This window comes from Prionailurus bengalensis, chromosome C2 (genome assembly GCF_016509475.1).
Source record: "Prionailurus bengalensis isolate Pbe53 chromosome C2, Fcat_Pben_1.1_paternal_pri, whole genome shotgun sequence".
In the NCBI taxonomy this organism is placed as follows: domain Eukaryota; kingdom Metazoa; phylum Chordata; class Mammalia; order Carnivora; family Felidae; genus Prionailurus; species Prionailurus bengalensis.
In genome coordinates this window covers 84,542,548-84,556,118 of record NC_057350.1, presented here as the reverse complement: position 1 = coordinate 84,556,118, position 13,571 = coordinate 84,542,548, and the positions used below count along the sequence as shown (strand labels likewise).

Here is a 13,571-nt window from a genome sequence, read left to right as displayed (position 1 = left end):
TCGACTTACTGGGAGCACAGACTTACTCTCTTGAGAAAGCAACGTGCCAGAAGTGCAGGGTTTTCGGTGCACTTTTCCAATTCTTTTAGAAAAGTCCTAGGGAAAGAAAAGTATAATAATGTTTTAATTTTTTTACATGTATCAGGTTAAAACTTTTTAAAAGTAAAATCATATAAGGTTTTAAGAGGTCTTTAGAAAAATGCTGTTTTCCAGGCTTTGTTGCTCTTGACTCATTTTCAACACACCGATTTGGGAGAAAAAACATTCTGTGACATTACTAGGATTCCTTGAAACTATCTACAGCTGTCCTGATCATTCTAAGCACTAGCTATAGATAGACAAGATGCAATGATGCTCCCTGCTCTATGATAATAACATTAATAAGAACTTCTGCTGTTGCCACTGCTACTGTTAATATCACTGAGAGCTTCAAGTAAGTCAGGCATAAGCTAAGTACTTCATAAACAATATCTCATTTAATCATCCACCAAATCTTGCAAAGTAGGGTTTCATAAATATGAAACCTGAGTTACATAGAGGTTGAATAACTTTTCCAGAGAAGGTAGCAGAAACGGGATTTCCATTTCACTTTTGTGTCTGACCAATGGACAGGAGACGTGTTTGAGAAGCAACTGTGGTTCAATTCACCGAGCAGTCTTTTCCTTTTCCATCAATTACATGTGTGATTTGGGGTTACTATATTGAGTAAAGAGAGGAAACGAGCTGCAGTATCATCTGTGAAATGAAAGGCTGGGAAGATGATTTCTAAAGTCCCTTCCTCCTCTAATTCTCTAAAACTCAACACCCAACCAGCCCTGGGCTACAAGGACAACTTGTTTAACCAGTTAGCATTTTCCAACACCCTAGCTCCCAGCACTACCCTATGACAGTACGTATGTGGATGTGTGTCTTGCTCATCTTTGTATTCCCAATGCTGAACACAGTGCCTGACATAGTACAGGTCCACAATAAAATGCTGATGCATGAATAGATAAATAAGCAAAGGAACATACAAAAAATATTACCTTAATGCCTGACACCTGGTACATGCTCCATTGGTGCCTTTCCCCTTCTCCCTCAGAGATCTGTGGCACTTCTTCCCTCCCTCTCATCCCATCCCATCCCAACCAAATCCACGGACTCTGAACTACTTGCTTAAGCCTAGCAATGTCTAAGCATGTTCATCTCCAAATTCCATCAGTCTGATTTCCATTGTTCTTCTACTTTCCATTTTTCCTGATAATATAAATTATTATATACCTGTTGTGAAATTCATAAAGTTCTCTAATATTCCCAAAGAGAAGCTCCTTGTTATTCTGAAGAACATCTGGAATCAGATGCTTCAGCCAAATAAAATCCATTGGAGTGATATATCCCTGCAGAGGTGGAAACAAGGTAGGTTTTACAGGTAGGAACATATGAGAGATGATCTGAATTAGCTACTCCAGGGACCAAAACCCTAATAATTAGGAAATATGGTGTTTAGAAAAATGCTGTTTTCCAGGCTTTGTTGCTCTTGACTCATCTTGACTGACAGTTATCTCCTGAAACCCATTCCATCAAATGCTTTCTTTTGATATTATGTCCTTCGTGTGTCCATCTTCAGAAGATGGTTAAATGGCAATGATAATAAAACGGCAATTTATAGAAAGAAAAAAATGTATTTTTAAAATGTTTGTGTTATACAAGTCAAGTGTGAAAGCCAAAGACTTACCCATCATTTTACAACCAAACACAATTACTATTGTTTTATTATATTTCCTTCATAACTTTTTAAATTTTTTTTTTCAACGTTTATTTATTTTTGGGACAGAGAGAGACAGAGCATGAACGGGGGAGGGGCAGAGAGAGAGGGAGACACAGAATCAGAAACAGGCTCCAGGCTCTGAGCCATCAGCCCAGAGCCCGACGCGGGGCTCGAACTCACGGACCGCAAGATCGTGACCTGGCTGAAGTCGGACGCTCAACCGACTGTGCCACCCAGGCGCCCCTCCTTCATAACTTTTTAAAAGCTTATTTTATATGGTTGTAGTCACAGTAATCACATGTAATTCATATTCTGTTTTTCCACATGCATTTTGGGCTAAGCTTGTAAAATTCTACATATATTGTTTTTACTTTTATAAGCATTTTTCAATGTTGCTATATTTATCCAAAATAATTATTTTTTAAAATATAATTTATTGTCAGATCAGTTTCCATGCAACACCCAGTGCTCATGCCAACAAGTGCCCTCTTCAATGTCCATCGCCCACTTTCCCCTTTCCCCCACCCCCCATCAACCCTCAGTTTATTCTCTGTACTCAAGAGTCTCTAATGGTTTGCCTCCCTCTATCTCTGTGAGTTTTTCCTCCCTTCTGCTCCCCAAGGTCTTCTGTTAAGCTTCTCAAGATCCACATGAGTGAAAACATATGGTACCTGTCTTTCTCTGGCTGACTTATTTCACTTAGCATAATACCCTCCAGTTCCATCTACGTTGCTGCAAATGGCCAGATTACATTCTTTCTCATTGTCAAGTAGTATTCCATTGTATATATAAATCACATCTTCTTTATCCATTCATCAGTTAATGGACATTTAGGCTCTTTCCACAACTTGGCTATTGTTGAAAGTGCTGCTATAAACATTGGGGTACAAGTGCCCCTATGCATCAGCACTCCTGTATCCCTTGGGTAAATTCCTACCAGTGCTATTGCTGGGTCATAGGGTAGTTCTATTTTTAATTTTTTGAGGAAGCTCCACACTGTTTTCCAGAGTGACTGCACTAGTTTGCATTCCCACCAACAGTGCAAGAGGGTTCCCATTTCTCCACATCCTCGCCAGCATCTATAGTCTTGTGATTTGTTAATTTTAGCCACTCTGACTGGTGTGAGGTGGTATCTCAGTGTGGTTTTGATTTGTATTTCCCTGATGATGAGTGTCATTGAGCATCTTTTCATGTGTCTGTTGGCCATCTGGATGTCTTCTTTGGAAAACTGTCGCTTCATGTCTTCTGCCCATTTCTTCACTGTATTATTTGTTTTTCTGGGTGTTTTGTTTGGTAAGTTCTTTATAGATTTTGGATACTAACCCTTTATCTGATATGTCATTTACAAATATCTTTTTCCATTCCACCAGTTGCCTTTTAGTTTTGTTGTTTGCAGTGCAGAAACTTTTCATCTTGATGAGATCCCAATAGTTCACTTTTGCTTTTAATTACATTGCCTTTGGACAGATGGGGCGCCTGGGTGGCGCAGTCGGTTAAGCGTCCGACTTCAGCCAGGTCACGATCTTGCGGTCCAGGAGTTCGAGCCCCGCGTCAGGCTCTGGGCTGATGGCTTAGAGCCTGGAGCCTGTTTCCGATTCTGTGTCTCCCTCTCTCTCTGCCCCTCCCCCGTTCATGCTCTGTCTCTCTCTGTCCCAAAAATAAATAAACGTTGATAATTACATTGTCTTTGGTGACGTGTTGAGCAAGAAATTGCTGTGTCGTAGGTCAAACAGGAACTTTTTCCTGTTTTCTCCTCTAGAGCTTTGATGGTTTCCTGCCTCACATTCAGGTCTTTCATCCATTTTGGGTTTATTTTTGTGTATGGGGTAGCAAAGGGATCTAGTTTCATTCTTCTGCACGTTGCTTTCCCGTTCTCCCAGCACCATTTGCTAAAGAGACTGTCTTTTTTCCATTGGATACTATTTCTAGCTTTGTCAAAGATTAGTTGGCCATACATTTGTGGGTCCAATTCTGGGTCGTCTATTCTATTTCATTGGTCTATGTGTCTGTTTTGGGGCCAATACCATACTGTCTTGATGATTACACCTTTGTAGTAGAGGCTAAAGTGTGGGATTGTGATGCCTCCCACTTTGGTTTTCTTTTTCAACATTACTTTGGTTATTCTGGGTCTTTTGTGGTTCCATACAAATTTTAGGATTGTTTGTTCTAGCTTTGAGATGAATGCTAGTGCAATTTTAATTGGGATTGCATTGAATGTGTAGATTGTTTTGGGTAGTATTGACATTTTAACAATATTTATTCTTCCAATCCATGAGCATGGAATGTTTTTCCATTTCTTTGTATCTTCTTCAATTTATTTCATAAGTGTTCTATAGTTTTCAGCACACAGATCTTTTACATCTTTGGTTAGGTTTATTCCTAGATATTTTATGATTCTTGGTGCAATTGTGAATGGGATCAGTTTCTTTAGTTGTCTTTCTGTTGCTTCATTATTAGTGTATAAGAATGCAACTGATTTCTGTACATTAAATTTGTATCCTGTGACTTTGCTGAATTCATGTATCAGTTCTAGCAGACTTTTGGTGGAGTCTATTGGATTTTCCATATAATATCATGTCATCTGCAAAAAGTGAAAGCTTGACTTCATCTTTGCCAATTTTGACGTTTTTGATTTCCTTTTGTTGTCTGATTGCTGATGCTAGAACTTCCAACACTATGTTAAACAATGAGAGTGGACATCCCTGTCATGTTCCTGACCTCAGGGGGAAAGCTCTCAGTTTTTCCCCATTGAGGATGATATTATCTGTGGGCTTTTCATAAATGGCTTTTATGATGTTTAAGTATGTTCCTTCTCGCCTGACTTTCTTAAGGGTTTTTATTAAGAAAGGATGCTGTATTTGGTCAAATGCTTTTTCTGCATCTATTGACAAGATCATTTGGTTCTTAGCCTTCCTTTTATTAATGTGATGTATCACACTGATTGATTTGTGAATATTGAACAAGTCCTGCAGCCCAGGAATGAATCCCACTTGATCGTGGTGAATAATTCTTTTTATGCTGTTGACTTCAATTTGCTAGTATCTTGTTGAGAATTTTTGCATTCATAGTCATCAGGGATTTGGCCTGTAGTTCTCTTTTTTGCCTGGGTGTCTGTCTGGTTTGGGAATCAAAGTAATGCTGGCTTCATAGAATGAGTCTGGAAGTTTTCCTTCCATTTCTATTTTTTGGAACAGCTTGAGAAGGATCGGTATTAACTCTGCTTTAAATGTCTGGTAGAATTCCCCAGGGAAGCCATCTGGTCCAGGACTCTCATTTGTTGGGAGATTTTTGATAACTGATTCAATTTCTACACTAGTTATGGGTCTGTTCAAATTTCCTATCTCTTCCCATTTGAGTTTTGGTAGTGTGTGGATGTCTAGGAATTTGTCCATTTCTTCTAGGTTGTCCAATTTGCTGGCATATAATTTTTCATAGTATTCCCTGCCAATTGCTTGTATTTCTGAGTGATTGGTTGTGATAAATCCATTTTCATTCGTGATTGTATCTATTTGGGTCCTGTCTCTTTTCTTTTTGAGAAGCCTGGCTAGAAGTTTATCAATTTTGTTTATTTTTTCAAAAAAACAACTCTTAGTTTCATTGATCTGTTCTACTTTTTTTTTTTTTTTTTGGATTCTATATTGTTTATTTCTGCTCTGATCTTTATTATTTCTCTTCTTCTGCTGGGCTTGGGGTGTCTTTGCTGTTCTGCTTCTAGTTCCTTTATGTGTGCTGTTAGATTTCGTATTTGGGATTTTTCTTGTTTCTTGAGATAGGCCTGGATTGCAATGAATTTTACTCTTAGGACTGACTTTGCTGCATTCCAACGGGTTTGGATTGTGGTGTTTTCATTTTCCTTTGTTTCCATATATTTTTTAATATCTTCTCTAATTGTCTGGTTGACCCATTTGTTCTTAGTAGGCTTTTCTTTAACCTCCATGCTTCTGGAGGTTTTCCAGACTTTTTCCTGTGGTTGATTTCAAGTTTCATAGCAGTGTGATCTGAAAGTGTGTATGGTATGGCCTCAATTCTTTTATATTTATTGAGGGCTGTTTTGTGACTCAGTATGTGATCTATCTTGGAGAACGTTCCATGTGCACTCAAGAAGAAAGTAAATTCTGCTGCTTCAGGATTTACTGACGCATAGTTCTAAATGTATCTGTCAAGTCCATCTGGTCCAGTGTATCATTCAGGGCCACAGTTTCTTTAATGACTTTGTGTCTAGATGATCTGTCCATTGTTGTAAGTGGAGTATTAAAGTCCCCTGTAATTACCACATTCTTACCAATAAGACTGCTTATGTTTGAGATTAATTGTTTTATATATTTAGGTGCTTCTGAATTCGGTGCATAAACATTCATAATTGTTAGCTCTTCCTGATGGATAGACTCTGTAATTATATAATGCCCTTCTTCATCTCTTGTTACAACCTTTAATTTAAAGTCTAGTTTGTCTGAAATAATTATGGCTACTCCAGCTTTCTTTTGACTTCCAGTAGCATGATAGATAGCTCTCCATCCCCTCACTTTCAATCTGAAGGTGTTCTCAGGTCTAAAATGGGTTTCTTTTAGACAGCAAATAGATGGATCTTGTCTTTTTATCCATTCTGATACCCTATGTCTTTTGATTAGAACGTTTAGTCCATTTACATTCAGTGTTATTATTGAAAGATATGGGTTTGGAGTCATTGTGATGTCTGTAGGTTTCATGCTTGTAGTGATGTCTCTGGTCCTTTGCGGTCCTTGCAACATTTCACTCACAGAATCCCCCCTAGGATCTCTTGTAGGGGTGGTTTAGTGGTGATGAATTCCTTCAGTTTTTGTTTGTTTGGGAAGACCTTTATCTCTCCTTCTATTTTGAATGACAGACTTGCTGGATAAAGGATTCTCAGCTGCATATTTTTTCTGTTCATCACATTGAAGATTTCTTGCCATTCCTTTTTGGACTGCTAAGTTTCAGTAGATAGGTCTGCTACTACCCTTACGTGTCTACCTTTGTATGTTAAGTCCTGTTTATCTCTAGCTGCTTTGAGAATTCTCTCTTTATTCTTGTATTTTGCCAGTTTCACTATGATATGTCATGCAGAAGATTGATTCAAGTTATGTCTGAAGGGAGTTCTCTGTGCCTCTTGCATTTCAATGTCTGTTTCCTTCCCCAGATTGGGGAAGTTGTCAGCTATGATTTGTTCAAGTACACCTTCAGCCCCTTCCTCTCTCTCTTCTTCTTCTTCTGGAATTCCTATGATACAGATATTGTACCATTTGATTGCATCACTTAGTTCCCTAATTCTCCCTCACGATCCTGGATTTTTTAAACTCTCTTTTTCTCAGTTTCCTCTTTTTCCATAATTTTATCTTCTAATTCACCTATTCTCCACTCTGCCTCTTCAGTCTATGCTGTGGCCACCTCCATTTTATCTTGCATCTCACTTATAGCATTTTTAAATTCATCATGACTATTTTTTAGTTCCTTGATCTCTGCAGCAATAGATTCTCTGCTGTCTTCTATGCCTTTTTGAATCCCAGCAATTAATTTCATGACTATTATCCTAAATTCTTGTTCAGTTATATTGCTTATATCTGATTTGATCAATTCTTTAGCTGTCACTTCTTCCTGGAATTTCTTTTAAGGAGAATTCTTCCATGTCATCAGTTTGCTAATTTTCTGTCCCTTATGAGTTTTAAAAGCTTGTTATGTGCTCTGCACCTGTGAGCACTGCTATATTAAAGGGGGGGGGGGGGTCATACCCCATACAGGGTCTGGCCCTTCAGGAGGTGTTTTTTGGAGGGTGTTACTTGCTCTCCGTTATTGTGACTTTGGTTATTTTATTTCCCTACTTGTAGTGATGTTTTGGACCCTCCACCAGGTGTGCTTTGATTTGTTCCTTGAAGTAGCCCTGGAAAGGAAAACAAACAAACAAACAGCAAACAAAAACACACAAACACACAGACAAATAAAACAAACAATCCAAAAGCAAAAAACCAAAAACACCAACTATAAGTAAAGAATAGGGTGGAGGCGGTGCTGATGGAAGAGCACATACAAAGAGAGAAATGACAGGGGTGGGGAAAAAGAAAAAATAAACACTGACCAGGCAGAGAGACTAAATGGCTTAACCCAGAGAGAGAGAAAGGAAAATAAAGGGGGGGGGGGGGGGGGGGGAAGAAACGATGATAAAGTTATCTAGACAGAGAAACTATACAGCTTGAGTATTCCAGAGAGAGAGAGAAAGGAAAGTAAAGAAGGAGGTGTAGAACATGTATCAAGAGAATGGATTAAATATGTCTGCTTAAACAAACCAAGAACCAGAGTAACCGGCCTAGAGGAGGAAAGAGATAAGGAGAAAAGGAAGGTAGAATGTATCTAAATAATAAGAATTGTCCTAGAATTAATCCAGGTAATGTAGAAGCACTGGTCTGGAAGAGTGGTCCGTCTGGTTCCTCAGGGTCTATGCTGCTCCAGTAGACACGCACTTACCCCGCGCTGAGGGGTGTGGTTTGGTATAGGCAGGTCCCGCCTCCACGGTGAGCCCCACGGACCCATCTCTGAGGCCCGGCCTTGGTGGTGGGGAGAAAAATGGCGCCCCCCCCCCGTCTCCTCTCCTCTGACCCGGTGGGCTCCGTTGGAGTCATCCTCACTGTGCCATGGGCACAGACGGGGCAGTCTTTCTCGCTCCACCAATTCCCGTGCCCCAGTGATTGGCTGGGATTTAAATTCCCACTCCATGCGCCCTGGCACTGGGGAAGCGCCTCTCTATGCCATCCGATATGTGGTCCTGGCTGTTTTTGTTCCATGTTGCAGCACTCCAGGGAGGGGGTCGCTTTCTCCTACTGTGGACTGCGCCCCTGACCTAGCCACCGAGCATGGGGGTGGCAGACGCAGCCAGGCTTTGTCTTGTGCTGCAGCACTTCGGGGAGGTGACCGCTTTCTCCTACTGTGACTGTGCCCCTGACCTACCACTGAACCCGGGGGTAGCTCCCCTCCTCCCCAGGTGCACAAACAGGGCAGCCAGCCCCAGTCCCAAGAAAGCCCCGCAGTTAGAGATGGGATCCCTCTCCGGCTGGGTCTGAGGTTTTTCTCTTGTCCAGATGCAGTCCTACACTTCCCCAGCCACTCTTTCACTTCCCTTTGGCTCTTGGCAGAAGGCCCCACGCGGCCCCATTTTATCTCCTCCAGTTCGCAATCACCCACCTATAGCCTGTCAGGTTGTTCCCGTGTCTCCCTGTTAGACTCAGTCTCTTTTCCTCCCCGTCTCTCAGGGTTCAAAGTCCTTTGGCTTCAGCCCTTCTTTGTTTGAGAGATGCGGGAAGTACAGATCCCCCTACTTCTCCGCCATATTGGCCTGATCCTCCAAAATAATTACTTTGTAACTGTTGAATAATATTTCATTTAGCATAAATATCAGAATTTATTAACCACCCCCTATTTTATTGGCGATTTTTTCTTCTGATATTTTATTATTAAAAAATTCTATTGTAACTTTGTACACATAATCATCTTTTTCTCAAAATTATTTCCTTAGGAAAATAGGAAAATTCTAATTTTCACTCTCAAGCAAAAAATGCTACTTGAAACACTTCCCCTTTATTAAATTATCAAAAACATTCAAATTATCATGCTCATTGTTGACAACCATAGGGTGAACCTATTGGGCACTGCTAGAATCATATGAAGTGGCACAGTCCCTTGTAAGTTATTTGGTTAAATGGATCAATAGTCAAACGAATGTTCTTATTTCTATTGGAAAGATACTTGTGATAGTGTAAGACCTGTCCCCTCAGTGGGGGTTCTAGAGACATGTGGCAACTACCTTAAGTCTCTTTGTGCAACAGAACTTCTCTAGTTTGAATACATGCTTAATGTCTACTACCCCAATCTACTTACATCAATTATGCTCTTAATCTCTTTTATATAAATCTCTTCGGTCTCAAGCAAGTCACGTATAATGCGTCTGGATCACAGCAGCAGGTGGGAATATGAAAGAGAAAGAGAGGGAGGGGAGAGAGGTTTTTTTAGAATTCTTAATATTCTCAACAATACAGTTCCCTTTAGTGACTTACCTATTCAGATTGCGGTACTTCATTCTATTCTATTGGACACCCAAGGACACCCAAGGACAGCATCTCACAAAACCACACTCTAATCACACTGGCATAAGAAGAAAAAGCAAGGCTAGAGGACTGTAAATCCACTTGTATAGCCAATGAATGACCTGTCTTCTGGTGAGCCATCATGTGGGGGTCAAGAAGGCAGAGATTGTGGAGTCAGAAATGCCAGGTTTGGATCCTTGGTCAGGAAAGCCTACCTGACCTCTACACTGTATGTGTGATTTCCAAGATTTTCTCTGTAGCTTTCTGCTGTTTCATTGCTCAGATCAAGGTCTTTGACCCACATGGGTGGACTTTGTTGTGCATGGGGTTAGATGGATTCCAGTTATGCTCTCTTTCTCTGGCATCTAATGTTTCAGTAGCATTGGTTTCCTCAGCCAACAGACATGACCTCTGTCTGCTTCCCTTGAGGAAAGCAGGTGGGGGTTGTGGTGGGCAGAATGCTCACCCCAGTTTCCTGACTCTGTGTGTACACACACCTCCTCCCAGTTAATTAACTGAACACTAATTCAGGTGCTGCTGTCAAGGGACTTTGCCATTCTGTTTTGTTCCAAATCAGTTAACCTTGAGATAGGTAGATTACCTGGCTGGGCTTTTCTAGTCTCATGAACTCATCAGATCTGGGTCTGAAAGTCAGAAAAGACTAGAAGAATGAGAAAGATATAACACAAGGGAGGCTGTCCTTGGCTGGCTTTGGAGATGGAAGAGGCCATGTGGTAAGGAACATAGGCTGCCTCTAGGAGCTAAGAGTGGCCCCTAGTTAATAACCAGTGAGGAAACTGGGACTTGGGTCCCTCAGTTACAAGAAACTGAATTCTGCGACAACCACATCAACTTAGAAGAGGAAACTGTGCACAGCTGACTAACTGTTTTAGCTCTGTGGGACCTGAGCAAAAAGCCAGTCATGCTGTGCCTGACCTCTTGGCCCTGGAAACTGTGAGCTGCTAAGTTTGTGGTCATTTTTTATGCAGCAATAGAAAACTAATAGAAAGACTGAGGCCAGTCCCCACATCAGTCTCCAGAGAGACTGTTCTCTTTCTCTTCTCAGACACTTTCTTTTTTCGTCTTTCTTTCAGGCCTCCAAGTGAGTTAGTGTTTGTACAGGTGATCATGTGTACCATATATACATTTGATCATGTGATCATGTGTACAATATATATATTTATGGTTTCCTGTGAACTGTTGGTAGGTTAATCTATTAAAAGGTAGCCTATCGGGGCGCCTGGGTGGCTCAGTCGGTTAAGCGTCCGACTTCAGCTCAGGTCACGATCTCACAGTCCGTGAGTTCGAGCCCCGCGTCGGGCTCTGGGATGATGGCTCAGAGCCTGGAGCCTGCTTCCAATTCTGTGTCTCCCTCTCTCTCTGCCCCTCCCCCATTCATGCTCTGTCTCTCTCTGTCTCAAAAATAAAAACGTTAAAAAAAATAAAAAATAAAAAAAAAATAAAAGGTAGCCTATCCCAGTAATATCTCTGACATTAGCCATAACAACATTTTTCTAAATGTGTCTCCTGAGGCAAGGAAAATAAAAGCAAAAATAAACCACTGGGACTATATCAAAATAAAAACCTTCTGCATAGCAAAGAAAACAATCAACAGAACTAAAAGGCAACCTACTGAATGGGAGAAGATATTTGCAAATGACATATCCTACAAAGGGTTAGTATCTAAAATACATAAAGAACTTATACAACTCAACACAAAAAACACAAATAATCCAATTAAAAATGGGCAGAAGACATGAACAAACATTCCTCCAAAGAAGGCATACAGATGGAAAACAGACACATGGAAAGATGCTCAACATCACTCATCGATAATCAGGGAAATACAAATCCGAAGTACAATAAGGTATCACCTCACACCTGCCAGAATGGCTAAAATAAAAAAAGACAAGAAACAAGTGTTGGTGAAGATGTGAAGAAAAAGGAGCCCTTGTGCACTGTTGATAGAAATGCAAACTAGTGCAGCCACTGTGAAAACCAGTGTGGAGTTTCCTCAAAAAATTAAAAATAGAACTACCATGTGATCCAGTAATCCCACTACTGGGTATTTACCTAAAGAATATGAAAACACTAATTCAAAAATATATGCACCCCTATGTTATAGCAGCATTATTTACAATAACCAAATTATGGAAGCAGCCCAAGCGTCCATTGATAGATGGATATATACACAATGGAATATTACTCAGCCATAACAAAGAATGAGATCTTGCCATTTGCAACAATGTGGATGGATCTAGAGTTATAATGCTAAGTGAAACAAGTCAGTCAGAGAAAGACAAATACCATATGATCTCACTCATATGTAGAATTTAAGAAACAAAACAAATGAACAAAGAGAAAAAAAAGACAAACCAAAAAACAGACTCTTAACTGAGAATAAACTGATGCTTACCAGAGGGGAGGTCTTGGGGGAAATAGGTGGACTAGATGAAGAGTACACTTATCATGATGAGCACTGAGTAATGTATAGAATTGTCAAATCACTGTATTATACATATGAAACTATTATAACACTGTATGTCAACTACTCTGAAATTAAATATAAATAAATAAACAAACAAACAAATAAATAAATAAACAAATAAAGCTGAACCCAAAAAACCCACAATAAATTAGAAAAATAAATAAATAAATGGTAGTCTATCCTAGTAAAGGGCTTCTTTTTCTCTCATATAATGGATGTGGTGAGGGACAAATAATCAAAGGACACACAATTTACACACAAAAAAAAAATGTTCAATGCACACTAATCCAACAAAGGCATAGTAAAAAGAAATAACAATTTTCAACTACTAGAACAGTAGAAATTTCAAATCTCAAAGGGAGACTGATAGATAAGAATGTGGAAACACTCTCAGAGAATATTGACAGAAGTGCAACTGTGTGCAAGACGACCTGGAAATATCTCATCAAAATTGAAAACACGTGCTCCTTGATTCAGTAATTTCATTCCTACTAATGTCCATTATTTGTAATTATTTGCGCTTCCACAACAACCAGATATAAATTGGAAATTATTTATATGTTCAGCAGTAAATTATGGTACAGATATATAATGAAATGGCATGCAGTTTTAAAAAAAGAATGAGGGGCGCCTGGGTGGCGCAGTCGGTTAAGCGTCCGACTTCAGCCAGGTCACGATCTTGCGGCCCGTGAGTTCGAGCCCCGCGTCAGGCTCTGGGCTGATGGCTCAGAGCCTGGAGCCTGTTTCCGATTCTGTGTCTCCCTCTCTCTCTGACCCTCCCCTGTTCATGCTCTGTCTCTCTCTGTCCCAAAAATAAATAAACGTTGAAAAAAAAATTTTTTTTAAAAGAATGAGGCTGACTGAGCCATGCTGGTATGACACAGTCCTGGTATATTAAGTGAACTTAAAAAAACATAAGATGAAGAACAATATACATGGTATTACTATGTAAAAGTGAGTACGTATACATACATATATATATGTATATATAATTGTACATGCTTAGGAAATTCATGCAAAGAGGGGCGCCTGGGTAGCTCAGTCAGTTAAGCATCTGAGTCTTGGTTTTGGCTCAGGTGATGATCTTAAGCTGAAAGCACGGAGCCTGCCTGGGATTCTCTCTCTCCCTCTCTCTCTCTGCCTCTTCTCCGCTCTCTCTGTCTCTCAAAATAAATAAACTTTAAAAAAGAAGAAAATTCATGCAAAGAAACTTAAGACATTGTTAATAGTGATTGCCTTTGGAGAGTTG

The 13,571-nt window shown here is 40.0% G+C and overlaps 1 protein-coding gene across 1 annotated transcript in view; it reads right to left on the bottom strand.

The window, feature by feature from the left end:
• Positions 1–13,571, bottom strand: part of MCF2L2 (MCF.2 cell line derived transforming sequence-like 2) — a 267,297-nt gene that overhangs the window by 54,524 nt on the left and 199,202 nt on the right. Inside the window, exons 16-18 of the mRNA XM_043594796.1 lie at positions 9,629–9,695; positions 1,261–1,376; positions 27–96 (exon numbers count right to left, since the gene is read on the bottom strand). Of these exons, the coding sequence (XP_043450731.1) occupies positions 27–96; positions 1,261–1,376; positions 9,629–9,695 (253 nt within the window). The remainder of the gene's footprint in view (positions 1–26; positions 97–1,260; positions 1,377–9,628; positions 9,696–13,571) is intronic.